The following is a 12,882-nucleotide window of genomic DNA, read 5'->3' on the forward strand; positions in this document are numbered from 1 at the left end:
TATTCCTTAAATGTGAATAACATGTTCCGTGTCTGAGTTGGACATAAACCCTTTTTTTCTTTTCTGAAAGGAGGGGGGCTGTTGAGTGCTCACTGTTAGCTGTAACATAGATCTTCATCTTCCAGGACAGATGAAAAAACAGTTATTTGGTCAAAGTGGTCTCATTTAGGTCTCTGGTTCAAAACTGCTAGATGTCAATGTGTAGCTGTTAAGCTATAAGGCTAATACACCTAACTGATGAGAGGTTGCCTGTGCTTTTCTTTTTAGCCCTTAAAATTTTATAACTGCTTCATTTGAGTAGAAAATATTTTGGCAGGACTTTGAGCTCTTTATTTTGCTATTCTGGGATGAGTGCCAGTGGGATAACATGAGTTTAGTTTGAGTGCTACAGCTCAGTAGTGTTTGAGATAGAAGTGGGAGGATGGATTCTGTGCATGTCTCCCAAAGTTTAGTGGCTGGACATGTGAAATGTTAGACATATACCCAATAGCTGTGGGAGGGTTGCCAGGGGTGGCAGGAAGTGGCTGGGGCTTTCAGCTGGAATCATGGAATAGTGATGGGCAAAATAATAATTTACATTGTGTTGCTCCATTCTTTGTTCCACTTTATGCTTAAGAGTTTGTGCCACTTCTTTAAGCTTGCCATAGAAATGTTTAGTAAGTACACTCACTGTCGGGAGGGCAGATGAGGAGGGTCAGCAAGGCAACTTTAAGGAAAACTCAGTGACTGCCAAGTGGTGGTTGCTTTTCCAAACCTAATCTGCAGCTTCACATCCTCTACGCCCTACCTACACCCCCACCAGAGCCTGAATCTTGAGTTGAATAGTCAAGGTCTTTTGAGGTTTTAATCTCTTTTAGTTCTTAAGACACCATGAGGAACTCTTTCAAAAAGGGTGTTAAACTGTTACTTGAAATCTATCTATGAGCCCAGGGTGGATGTTGTCAAACTGTAGTGTCTGGCTGTTTTTTTTAACATAGCCTTTCCTTTGTTTTCAAGTTGTGCACATTTTTCCATGAACTACTTGATCTCACATCCAGATGTTGTTGTATGCAGCTTATTATTTCCCCCCACACCTATTTAAGCTTTGTGGCATGGACTGTGTTTTATGGGAAGAAGGTTAACACTTGTGATAACTCGTATTTTTGCTTTTCCTCCCTAATATCACAAGGGAGATGGGAAGCTTATTTATTTTCAGTTTTCCTTTTGGTTTTCAGAGGAATGACTTTCTTTTGAGTCTCTAGGTAGAATAAAAAAGTTAAAGGCCTGAAGACCTTTTGAAGAGAGAAAACTGAAAGCAGAAAGATTACAAAGGTCATGAAACAAAGTACTCTTCCACTCTTTCATTTGTTTCTTGAGGTTTATTCTTCTTCCACTGCAACACCCCAGCCTCCCCTTGCAGGTTTTGTAGCTAAAGGTTTTAAAAAAATTAAGATGTGCTACTACTATGTTGTTTGACCTCAGATTAGAGATTTTACTATAGTAAGTCTGGGATAATCTGACACTAGTTGAAATGTTCAAAAACATGTGAGACCAGATTACCAACACACTAGGCTAATTCATCTTCTCAGGGTAAAAATCCAGACTTGCAGTGTGGTTAAAATCAGTTGAATCCTTCAGTTTAGAACTTGACACTGATGGAACAGTCCCTTTTTACTAAATGTGAAATCTGCAAAGTCTGAAGATGGTGTTTGGTGATACCAGTTGGCAGCATGTGTTTTCTTGCCATACTTAATTAACACTATAGTGAGCACATGTTGTCATCAGAAGTCAACTTCCCTTTATAGCATTTAATAAAAAGGTCCCTGAAAACATGATCAGAGCTCTTGATGTTTTTTTATTTAATAAACTCCTAACAATATAGATCTCATTCTTTCTACCTACCCAGAATCACTCAAGAATATATCTTGCTCAAATCTTGCTTGATCTGTTTTTTTGGCAGCTACTTCCAAATTAATTGTTACTGAAACGTACTCTATATTTAAGGTGGTCTAACTTCTCTTGAGAATTGTACATAGTTCTAGATTAAATTCTTGCTGTTACTTTCTCTAGATGTGATCCTTAGTGCCAGTGCATTTTAAAAACTATGTTCACCTGATGTAGTTTTGTATGACTTAAAAAAAAAAAATCTTTAGGAAATACACCTTACTACAAAAAAACTAATGTTTTGAGTCTTTTTTTCAAAGCAGCAGCACGTTAAGCATGCTTAACGCTAATGATCAATATGTTTACCCCTGTCTGTTGTAACCATTAAGAGTTAAACTCATTGACATACCGTATACATGTTTACAGTTCAGGCATTGACTCATTGGAATGAATGTAAACTAATAAAACATTTGAGATGATGGGTTTTTCTCCTTTTCCCCCCTCTTTCCACAGGTTGCAGTTTAATAAGCATGGAATACTGCGCGAGGAAGGTTTCTTAACTCCAAATAAGTACGACCCTGAGGCTATTAGCTTGTGGCTACCTTTATCAAAAAACGTTGTGGGTCTAGATCTCGACACAGCGAAGTATATCCTAGCCAACATTGGTGACCACTTTTGTCAGCTAGTGATATCTGAAAAGGAAGTTATGTCTACAATTGAACCACACAGTAAGATCAATTTGTGTTAAAATTATCTGTATTTTAATAGCTTTATATGAAACCTTAAGCTTCTGACTTGTGTGAAAATATATTGCATGCATGTGGAAATGTCATATAAGACTTAAGTGTTTTTTTCTGAGAGGTGATGGTTAAGATCCAGTGTAAACTAGTGTCAACAGCTCTGCTCACAGGGGAAAGAGAAGTAATTCTACCCTTCTTTGCCAGAAGTCTTTTCTATATTATCAAATTACTTTTCCTGTTAGAGTGTAATTTTGTTATGAAACAAAGTGTAAAAAAAACAACCACAGCTGGCAGCTGACAACAATCTATTCTTAGTGTATAAAAGAAACAAAGCTTTCATTTTGTCTGCACAGATTCTGTTAGATTGCTTTGGTCCTATTTTGTTGTTCTCGCATAATGGACCTAATTCTGCCTGTCAAGTCAGTGAAGAAATCTTTTTTTCCTGCACCTGAAATGTTCCAGTAGGACTGTTTCAAGTGATTTTGTGTACAGCCCTCTGGGAATAGACCGGAGAGGTGCTATGGAGGGGGTCAGTGACTGGGGAGCTTCATCTGTGCAGACAGTACAAACCTTGTATCCTCAAACACAGGTTTTTGGCCACATCAGAATCTTTTTGTAGCAAACGAGCAGACAGATAGAGAAGGCTGTGATCTTGCATAATCACTTCTCAGAATAGAATGACTCTTAAAAACCACGATTGTCTTTGGGATTATAATTACACGACTGAGACACAGTACACTTTAGAAGACTGTCTACCTAATGTCTTCTACATTTGGGTAGTATTGATATTGTATAAAGATCATATAAATCTATGACTTACTCCAAGGTTTTGAACAGAAGTGAAAACTGAACAGGCTTGAATGGCCTTCAAAAGGGGAGGGAAGACTTGATATTTTGGAAATGCTTGCTGTGGGATCTTACCCTGGAGTACTTGAACTCTGCAAGCTCTGCTCTTCACTGGAACATATTCAGGCCTGTGGAGCCAAAGTATCAATAAGCCAGAGAGAGAAGTACAGATTGGAATACTAAAATGTTTTCAGAAGGTTGAAATTTTGGGTGAAATTCATGAAACAAAGGGGAGATGTGGTGTTTCTTAATAGCAGAGGAGATGTGTCTGTTAGTATACCTACCAGAAACATCATCTGCTTAGAAAAAGACACATGTGAGTTCTGGAATTGGTTTGAAAGGAGCAAAATGTCATGAATTCCTCTGTGATTGTTTATTACCCTGGCTGGTGAGAGTAAGGGAATTCAATTTCATTAAAATGGAGGGTATTTTTAATCCCCTGGGTAGGAAAGAAGTAATTTACAGTCTAGATAATAGTTCTTCTTTGAACAGCTCAGTGAAAGAGTGCTCATTCAGTTGGCATAGGAAAAAGTTATATTCTTATGCCATCACGCTATGAGGTTATGATAAAATTTTCTTGGCAAAATTTGGCCGAAATGATACCTTTCATAACAAAACTTGTGTCTGACAAGCTGACCTCTTCCAAAATGCCAAAATATTTTGTTCAGATACTACTTTTTAGGGGATCATTTATGTCTGAATATTTTTGCACTGCACAGTACGTCTCAAGGTCAGCCCTTATCTCTCTTACCAGTGAGTTACTAGACTGGTAGGTAGAGTCATAAGACAAACAAGTGTGAGGGAGAAAATTATTTGGGAGAGCTTCCTTAAAGAGAGTTCCTTACAGGATTAGGATTGCTCCTTGGCCACCAAGTGCCAAAAGGAGACCTACAGAAAGAGGAGGCAGGGTCAGACTACAAAGAGGAAACAATAGGAGGAGTAGGAAAGGACAAAATCAGAAAACTAAAATACGAAATGACATGCAACAGATGAAAAAAAACACCTTCCATCTGTTTTGGGGAAATGAGAGGATTGACCTAGAAAATGGTAACTATAGTGCATGTTTTTAAAAGGCAGAGAAGAATGGAACTGCTGCTATATAGACCTCTGTCTCCTGGAAGAATTTTGAAGCAAGTAGTCAAACAAATTTTTTTTTACCTCCCACTTAAGAACAAATTGTGCCAAGCTATTCAAGTTTAGTTCCATACATACTTCATGGGCCTTGTACAGAAGAAAAAGCAACAGATGTCTTGGATCCTGGTGTGGGTTTTTTAGCATATGTTAGGACATGGTCACATGGTCTCTTATAACTTGCTTTTAAAATAAAGAAACATTGTTGGACAGAAAAGTTTCAGAGAAGTTACAAGTGTGGAAGGAGGCAGGAAGAGGCAGATGTGTACTTTTTTCTAGTCTAGTACTGGGACCAGCACTGGTTAATCCCTTCATCAATGACATAGACAGTGAGATCAAGGGCACCCTCAGGAATTCTGCAGACAACATCAAGCTGAATGGTGCGGTTGACACACTGAGGGATGGGATGCCATCCAGAGGGACATGGACAAGCTCAAGGCATGGTCCTGTGTGAACCTTATGAGGTTCAACAAGGCCAAGTGCAAGGTCCTGCACAAACCTCCGTGTCAGTACAAGCTGGGGGATGAAGGGACTGAGAGCAGCCCTGCTGAGAAGGACTTGGGGGTACTGGTGGGTGAAAAGCTGGACATGAGCCAGCAATGTGTGCTCACAGTCCAGAAGGCCAGCCATGTCCTGGGCTGCATCCAAAGCAGTGTGGCCAGCAGGGAAAGGGAAGGGATTCTGCTCCGCTCTGAGGAGACCCCCCTGCAGTGCTGCGTCCAGCTCTGGAGCCCTCAGCACAGGAGAGACAAGGACTTGTTGGAGCGGGGCCAGAGGAGGGTCACAGAAATGCTCCGAGGGCTGGAACAGCTCTGCTGGGAGGACAGGCTGGGAGAGTTGGAGTTGTTCAGCCTGGAGCAGAGAAGGCTCTGGGGAGACCTTATTGCAGCCGGCCAGTGCTTAAAGGGGGCTTGTAAGAAAACTGTGGACAGACTTCTTAGCAGGGCCTGTTGCAATGGCGCAAGGGGTAATGATTTTAAGCTGGAAGAGGTAGATTTAGACTGGACATAAGAAATTTTTCCCAGTGAGGGTGGTGAAACCCTGGCCCAGGTTGCCTAGCGAAGTGGTAGATACCCCATCCCTGGCAACATTCCAGGTCGGGCTGGATGGGCCTCCGAGCAACCTGCTCTAGCTGAAGATGTCCCTGCTCACTGCAGCGGGGGTTGGACTAGATGACCTTTAAAGGTCCCTTCCAACCCAAATGGTTCTATGACAATTAAATTAAGATCAGTCTAAAATAATATGTACATAATGGACCTCTGGAAGGGCTTGTAATTTTTTGGAAGATACTGTCAACATTTGTGATGTTTTGAGTGAACTAAAGTAACTTGGGGTGAAGAAAGGTGGAACACAATGCATATGTAAGAAGCCTGAACAGCTGTGGTTAGTTCTTCAGAGAAGAACAACTGAGCAGATGATCATTTTGAGAAGGTCTGATACACACATACGAATGTGTAGAATCACCTACTAAAAGAGAGCAAGCTACTTGCCCACTATGCTGTTCGATAGAGAACAAGCATGAGCTGGTTGTGTCAAGCTAGACAGTAAGCTTGGCTTGTTAGTAGTACCTTAATTTTTTCTAGGGTGGCTGTGGAATTTCCACTTAGGAGAATGCCAGCAGTGTGCATGTTAACTTTGGCAAATACATACCAGGAGTAACAGATGTAGTTGGTGCTGCACAGGAGAAGGTGAAATGGTCTTATCTGCTTAGACTCCATTCTGGAACTGCTTTTCTGGATCAAAGCAAAGGCTTTGTTCTAGAGTTCCAATACAAAACCAAGTCTGAGTCTTATATCACTGAAGTATTTTAATGTAGCTATATTTAACATGCAACTCTTTTGTTGTGTTTAAACTAATGCTTTGACTAATCTGTCAATTACCACAGGACAGGTAGCCTGGAAGCGTGCAGTTCGTGGAGTTCGAGAGATGTGTGATGTCTGTGACACCACAATCTTCAACCTTCATTGGGTCTGCTCGAAGTGCGGCTTTGGTGTGTGTGTGGATTGTTACAGGATGAAGAAAAAAAGCTTACATGAAGGTGAGAATACATATTGCTGCTTTAAATAAAGAGGAGAGGGGAAAGAACCTGTATTTTGAACTTAAAAGTCAGTAACAACGTTGAACAACAGACAATAAGCTTTCCCAATGAAAAGAGCATGTTGTAAGCCTGTGTTTTGTCATAACAATAACATTAAAATATGTAGCTTTCCAGAGGAAGATGAAAGACATACTAATAAAACAATTTAATGGTTTTGTTTTACAGATGATGACTCAGATACTTTCTCCTGGTTTAAATGTGTGAAGGGGCAGGTACATGAACCAGAGAATCTAATGCCTACACAAATAATTCCTGGAAAAGGTATCTTAAATATTTGGTTGGGATGAAAAAATTGTGTTGTAGGCTTTTGCTGTCTTTTGTAAGTTGTTGTTATTGTACTGAGTGGCTTTTTTAGAAACTTTTCTTTGAGTAATAGAGTTAGTCAAAGCTTAGTATTGTCTAAAGATTTCAGTCCAAAGACTGAAATAGCCTATCTACTTAGTACTACTTTATTATCTTTGACCTTTACAAAGAAGTAGAAAAAATCTGTTTAAAGATGAACTGTGTTCAGTACTATTGTTTAACTGCATAGCATACACAATTTCTTAAAAACTGGTATTGAATGCTGGATGTTCTAATTACATGTGAGCTCACTAATGATTCTTTTCCTTCAGCTCTCTATGATGTTGGTGATATTGTACACTCTGTAAGAACAAAATGGGGAATAAAGGCAAATTGTCCTTGTGCAAATAAGCAGTTCAAGGCACTATCAAAGCCAACTCTAAAGGAGGATTCAAAACAGGTATTACTACTGTCTCACACCATGTCTGTGTAGCTGGAATATCCATAGGTTTGCCTCAGTCTACCCAGATTTGAAGCCAGTGGTAATTGACTTTGTAGGTATGCCAGTCCTGACCAGTGCTGATAACCCCAGCATGTAGGTTTTTGTTCAGTATTTGTATTCAATATTCATCTTTCTGGTTCATCTCTTCTTTTAAGTTTTGGGGGAAATCTCATTGGGCCCCTTTGACCCAATGTCTCACCAATATCTCAGTGAGTGACCTGTCCTTGAAAAATGCTCACTGAGGATTTTTTTAATAGCAAAAATAGGATTAGATTGAGAGAACTCTTTTGTAAAAAGTCTTAAGAACAGACAAGTGGGAATGGCTGGCAAGTGTAGGCTATCCCTTGGGTCCTGGATATGTAATACATGTGACATCTAAAACAATAAGTAGGGTGGAAGAGCACTGCAACTCATAAAAGGACTAAACATTAATAAAATTGTGAGGACTAGAGCAATGTGGAGAAGTATTAATTACTCTAGGAATGCTGGTAGCAAGTTTGCTGCTCGTTATATTAAAAAACAAACATCCATCCACCATCAAGTTCAGATTATCTGGGTAACTAGTCCTAATCGGTATGAAAATACGAAGAAGGGTTTAGTTTTGTGGATATGTTTATTTGTAAATGAATGTAGTAATTTTTTGCTTTCTGAAATATAGCATAAATTAATCACTTAGATTTGCAGAGTCTTGCAAGAAACCAGTGTCCTTTGAATGATGTAGTTTTAATTTTGCTATATGCTTATTCATAAACTTATTTTGCGAATAAAATATCTTGAGTGTAATTAGCAGGGTGAACTTTATGTTGGTGATGGTCATCGATAGAAGAGGCAAAAGTGTAAAGTGTTAAAAACAAGGGAGATAGTTATGTGGGTCAAAAGTTAGCCTACTACTGACTAGCTTCAGTCTTGTTTCTTGAGATTTACTCTGTGACCCTGGACAAACAGCTGCATCGAAATTTCTCTGTACTTTTTTCTGTAAAATTAGGTAAATATCACTTCATTTTATGTCACTGCACTGGTTGTGTGAGGATAAGCTTACTAAAGTTTGAGGCATTTTATATTATGTTTGGAATCCTTAACAAGTGTCAGCCATCATTGAGAGGCAAAATAAAGATTCTAGCAAGAGGTAGATGCAGGTGCAGAATAATTTCTTTACTGGAAAGTCTTTGAGCCTAGAGGAAAAATTTAGCCAGTCACGCAGGAATCCTAGGCTAAAGCAGTAGTTCTGGTTAGCCTGTTACCAAGAATCTCCAAACAAGTAGATAGATCAGCTGCACAATAGGTCCTGTGCTTGGGTTGTGCTGGCCAGGCCAATGCTGCACTCATATGCAGGTGTATTTTAGACCTGGCAGGCGAGTCGACTTTTGCCACCTTCTTAAGACAAAGATTTAGGAGCCCTATATATTTGTCTTAATCTACTGAACTAGACCTCCAGCTTAGCCCTGATCTGCAGCATCACTAGAATTGTGGGAGAGCAGCTATTAAAATGGTATTTGGTTCCCAAAGCAGTCCTGGAAAATGCATCTGGGAAAATCAGCTTTCTGTGCTTCTCTTGAGGGGTGATGGACTCTGTTGCCTGCTCTTGAAGTCAGGACATCCCAAATCCTGATGGATCCTCATCTGACCAATACTGAGATGCAATGCTGACCTCTTCTGGAGATCAGATATTTTTTGAAGGGCTAAACCATTTTTGGGTAACAGAATGAAATTGGACTTGGAAGGGCTTCCCTCCCCTTCTTGAGTAGAACGTTTGTGTCTAATCCAGTTCTCATTTTGTTTTTTCAGAACTTAGTACCTGGAGAGAGGACCAGCCTTCAACATAACAGTTTTGTCCTGAGCCCACAAGTCACTACACATGACCCTCCTCTAAAATCAGCAATTGGAAGTAAACAAACTGCTTCAGTAAATACTTCTCCTTCATTAAGTTGGCTGTCAAACCTAACAAGTGGAAACGTGAATAAAGAAAACAAAGGTATGTGTAGAACCAGTGAAGAGTAAACCCTTTGTGGATGTTTGTCAGAAGACTATAGATCAGATGCAGCAATATCTTGCGCTCAGATGATATAATCAGCCTGCTGGGACGGGTGTTCAGTGCCTGTACAGCAAGACTGGTCCATGGCAATGACTTGGAGGAAAACCTGGCAGGGTTAGCGTATTCATTTTTGAAAACTGGATTAACATCCCATTGATGCAAATATTCTTGAAAATCCAGTTTGAGAATGTATTTATTTTAGACTCTGTGATTTTAAAAACTCTGGAGTATTGAAGAAAGTTAAGTGAAAGGAATATTTCATCTGCACATATTGAGGAGAGATATATGTACATACATACCTGTATGCATATAGTGGTATCTTGTCTTAAAATAAAAATCCAAAGCATATACTTCTCATGGTTCAGAGGATTAATTCTTTCTTCATTCTCAGATGTGTTCTTTTCTTTGTTTCAGAGAAACTCCTCATACCTATTTCAAAGAGTGAAAATAAACCTCTTCAGACACTCCCAACTTTAGCTAAGCCTGCTGCAGCCCTGCAGACATTCAACAGTGCAATATTAACACCTGTGAGCAACAATAACACAGGTTTTTTGCGGAATCTGTTGAACTCTTCTGGAGGAAAGGTATATGAAAAATTTTGGTTTACAGGTTTGGGTTGATAGCAGGCTTAGACTACTGTTCTAAACCTGTGAACAGCTACTGCAGACATAAGTCACAGTAAGAAAATTGTGGCTTCATTTGGGAAAAAGGACTTAATTCAGTGTCTATATTGCAGTGCTCCAGTTAGTGCTTTCTAGAGTAGTATCTTAGTGGTGCTATCAGCAAGTCTTGCTTAGTGAGGGATTGGGAACCAAGTGATAAAGCAGATGAAGTTACTTAAGATAGTGTCTGGCAGGTGCATGGATTGGCATGTCCCTTAGACTCAAAAAAGAAGCCTCAAGGAACTTACAGATGGAAGGAAAAACATTCTGTGGTGGGTGACTATCTTTCTCATACCTCATGTACAGACTGGTTCACTTGAGATGTTCCTGGACTTTGTTTGCTCTTATGCATATGACTTCAAAATGGTGGGGTAAAATATTGGCTTTGAGACTCCCATGATGAAATTGCGTTTCTGTTCTTTGGTACAAAGAAAGTCCTGTTCCATGCTGTATTTCATGGTTTTCTGCAGCATTGCTGAAATGTAAATCAGAGTAGAACTTCTTACAGCAGAATGCTGTAGACAGAGTGTCAGAAATGGCGTTGGCATTTAATCATGGTGAGTTTCTAGATAAGTTCTGCACATTTTTGTTTCTCTGCATCATTGTGAGCTCAAGTGAAAAATTTTGAGTGGCAATATCTTCAGCAATATTAAATGTATGTTGTCATCTTTAAAGTCTGCAGTGCAAAGGACAAAGCAACAGAAAAGTACACCAACTTCTTTTCTGTTCTTTCTTTCTTCTGTTTTTTTTTTTTTTAAATCAGACAGACAATGGACTGAAGAGTACACCCAAAATCCTTGATGACATTTTCGCTTCCCTGGTGCAAAATAGAACCATTACAGACTTGCCTAAGAAACCTCAAGGATTGACTATAAAGCCTACGATAATGGGCTTTGATACACCTCACTACTGGTTATGTGATAACCGCTTGCTATGTCTTCAAGATCCCAACAATGAAAGTAATTGGAATGTCTTCCGGGAGTGCTGGAAGCAGGGACAGGTATCTCTGTTTTTCTGCTTTCTCCATTTTCAGTTCATATGCTTTGCCCTTTAGCTGAAGTGCAGGCACAGACACTGCAATGCTAAACCTTCATAAAGTGTACTACATGAATGCTGCTAAATCCTTGGATGAAGGATGTTGCTATTTGAAATCAGTTTCTAAGCACACTGCTGAACTTACAGCTCTGTATAAAAAGCTGCCTCATAGCTTGAAATAAAGAATGATCAAATGCATAGCATAATTCTGGTAAGGCAGGCTGAGCATTTCTTTTGGAAAACACAATGTTCACGAAGTGCATGTGTTCAAATGTTCAGTACATTTTGTCCATTACCCTATTCTGGTTGGAATGAGAATTTTTGGTGTTTAATAATTCTTCAGAATATATTCTTCTTCATAGCCTGTAATGGTGTCAGGAGTGCATCACAAATTAAATGCAGACCTCTGGAGACCAGAGTCCTTTAGGAAGGAATTTGGCCAACAGGAAGCAGATCTGGTTAACTGCAGGACCAATGAAATCATCACTGGAGCTACTGTAGGGGATTTCTGGGATGGATTTGAAGATATTTCAAGTAAGTAGTGTGAATTTTTGTTCCAGTAGGAAGAATATTCAGTAATGATAATCTTGCCCTAGCCCAAATTTTGTTATCCTTAAGCAGCCTCAAGCAGCGTAAAGACACTCCAGGCTTTCTCTTCATCCTGGACAGTGTGTCTGCAATGTATTCTCACAGTGTATCCTTGTGGGATGGTGGACTGGATAGAAATTGTCAGCCCCACGGAGGACTCTCCTTCAGGAGTATGGTTGGCTGCCTTTAGTCTTCTGGGGAAGCATTCTGAGAAAGTTTGGGATCTTCCTAGCAAGTAGGTTCACCTGTCAGCTTTTTTGCCCAGTTGAGTGAAACATAAAAGAGCATGTGTGGGATTGGTGCTCGCAAGGTAATTGGATTTTGCTGTTTTAACTTGCAGGTGCCTTTTGTTCCTAAGGAACCAAAGTTACTCTGTATAAAAATGGGTCTAGGGGTGGCAAGCATGAGGTTTGGTATTGTTTTCACTTCTAGCTACAAACTTTCCAGGAGAATTAGTACTTGCTATGGCATCATGGGTTCTACTTAATTTGTGTGATGTAAACTTCTGGAATTTGGTACTTGGAGCAAGAAGAGTGGGAGCTGGAAGGCTCACTTACACCTTTCTTTTTTGCTACTTGATCTTTGAAAAGATTTGGCTTTATTACCAGCTACTCTAGCCTCAAACACAAACAGATGCCTGAGCTAAACTGCAGAATGTGCTTGGGGAGGGGAGCTGGTAAAGGCTACTTGTCTAGTCTGAAAACTCCTTACTGTCATAACAGTAGTACCAAACTGTGATGTCAGGTCAACTACGTGTCTTTGGTTCTACATGAATAGTTGTGGAATGAACATGATTTTAAACTAAGATAAGGATTTCTTTTGTCTTGATTCTTTGGATTTTGAGTTGTACAACTTCTAAAAATGGAGACTTCTTAATATCTGACAATAGATCGCCTGAGAACAGAAGAAGGAGAGCCAATGGTGTTGAAGCTTAAAGACTGGCCTCCAGGAGAAGACTTCAGAGATATGATGCCTTCTCGGTATGAATTTACAAAGAAACTGTTCATCATCTGTGTGGTATACTCCCAGGGTGACGAATGTAGAAAAACTGTTACGTTTTGATACCTGCTTCAGCTTCAAGAAGCAGCTGGTCACATGTGAAC

The 12,882-nt window shown here is 39.7% G+C and overlaps 1 protein-coding gene across 1 annotated transcript in view; it reads left to right on the forward strand.

The window, feature by feature from the left end:
• The window catches only part of KDM3A (lysine demethylase 3A), a gene marked incomplete at its 3' end in the record, with an annotated part of 32,997 nt that overhangs the window by 15,034 nt on the left and 5,081 nt on the right, over positions 1–12,882 (forward strand). Inside the window, exons 11-19 of the mRNA XM_081999180.1 lie at positions 2,377–2,591; positions 6,466–6,618; positions 6,844–6,939; positions 7,293–7,420; positions 9,248–9,434; positions 9,909–10,078; positions 10,920–11,156; positions 11,554–11,725; positions 12,669–12,759. Of these exons, the coding sequence (XP_081855306.1) occupies positions 2,377–2,591; positions 6,466–6,618; positions 6,844–6,939; positions 7,293–7,420; positions 9,248–9,434; positions 9,909–10,078; positions 10,920–11,156; positions 11,554–11,725; positions 12,669–12,759 (1,449 nt within the window). The remainder of the gene's footprint in view (positions 1–2,376; positions 2,592–6,465; positions 6,619–6,843; positions 6,940–7,292; positions 7,421–9,247; positions 9,435–9,908; positions 10,079–10,919; positions 11,157–11,553; positions 11,726–12,668; positions 12,760–12,882) is intronic.

The sequence above is a fragment of the Phaethon aethereus genome (assembly GCF_964289735.1).
Source record: "Phaethon aethereus genome assembly, chromosome: 4".
Classification (NCBI taxonomy): Eukaryota; Metazoa; Chordata; class Aves; order Phaethontiformes; family Phaethontidae; genus Phaethon; species Phaethon aethereus.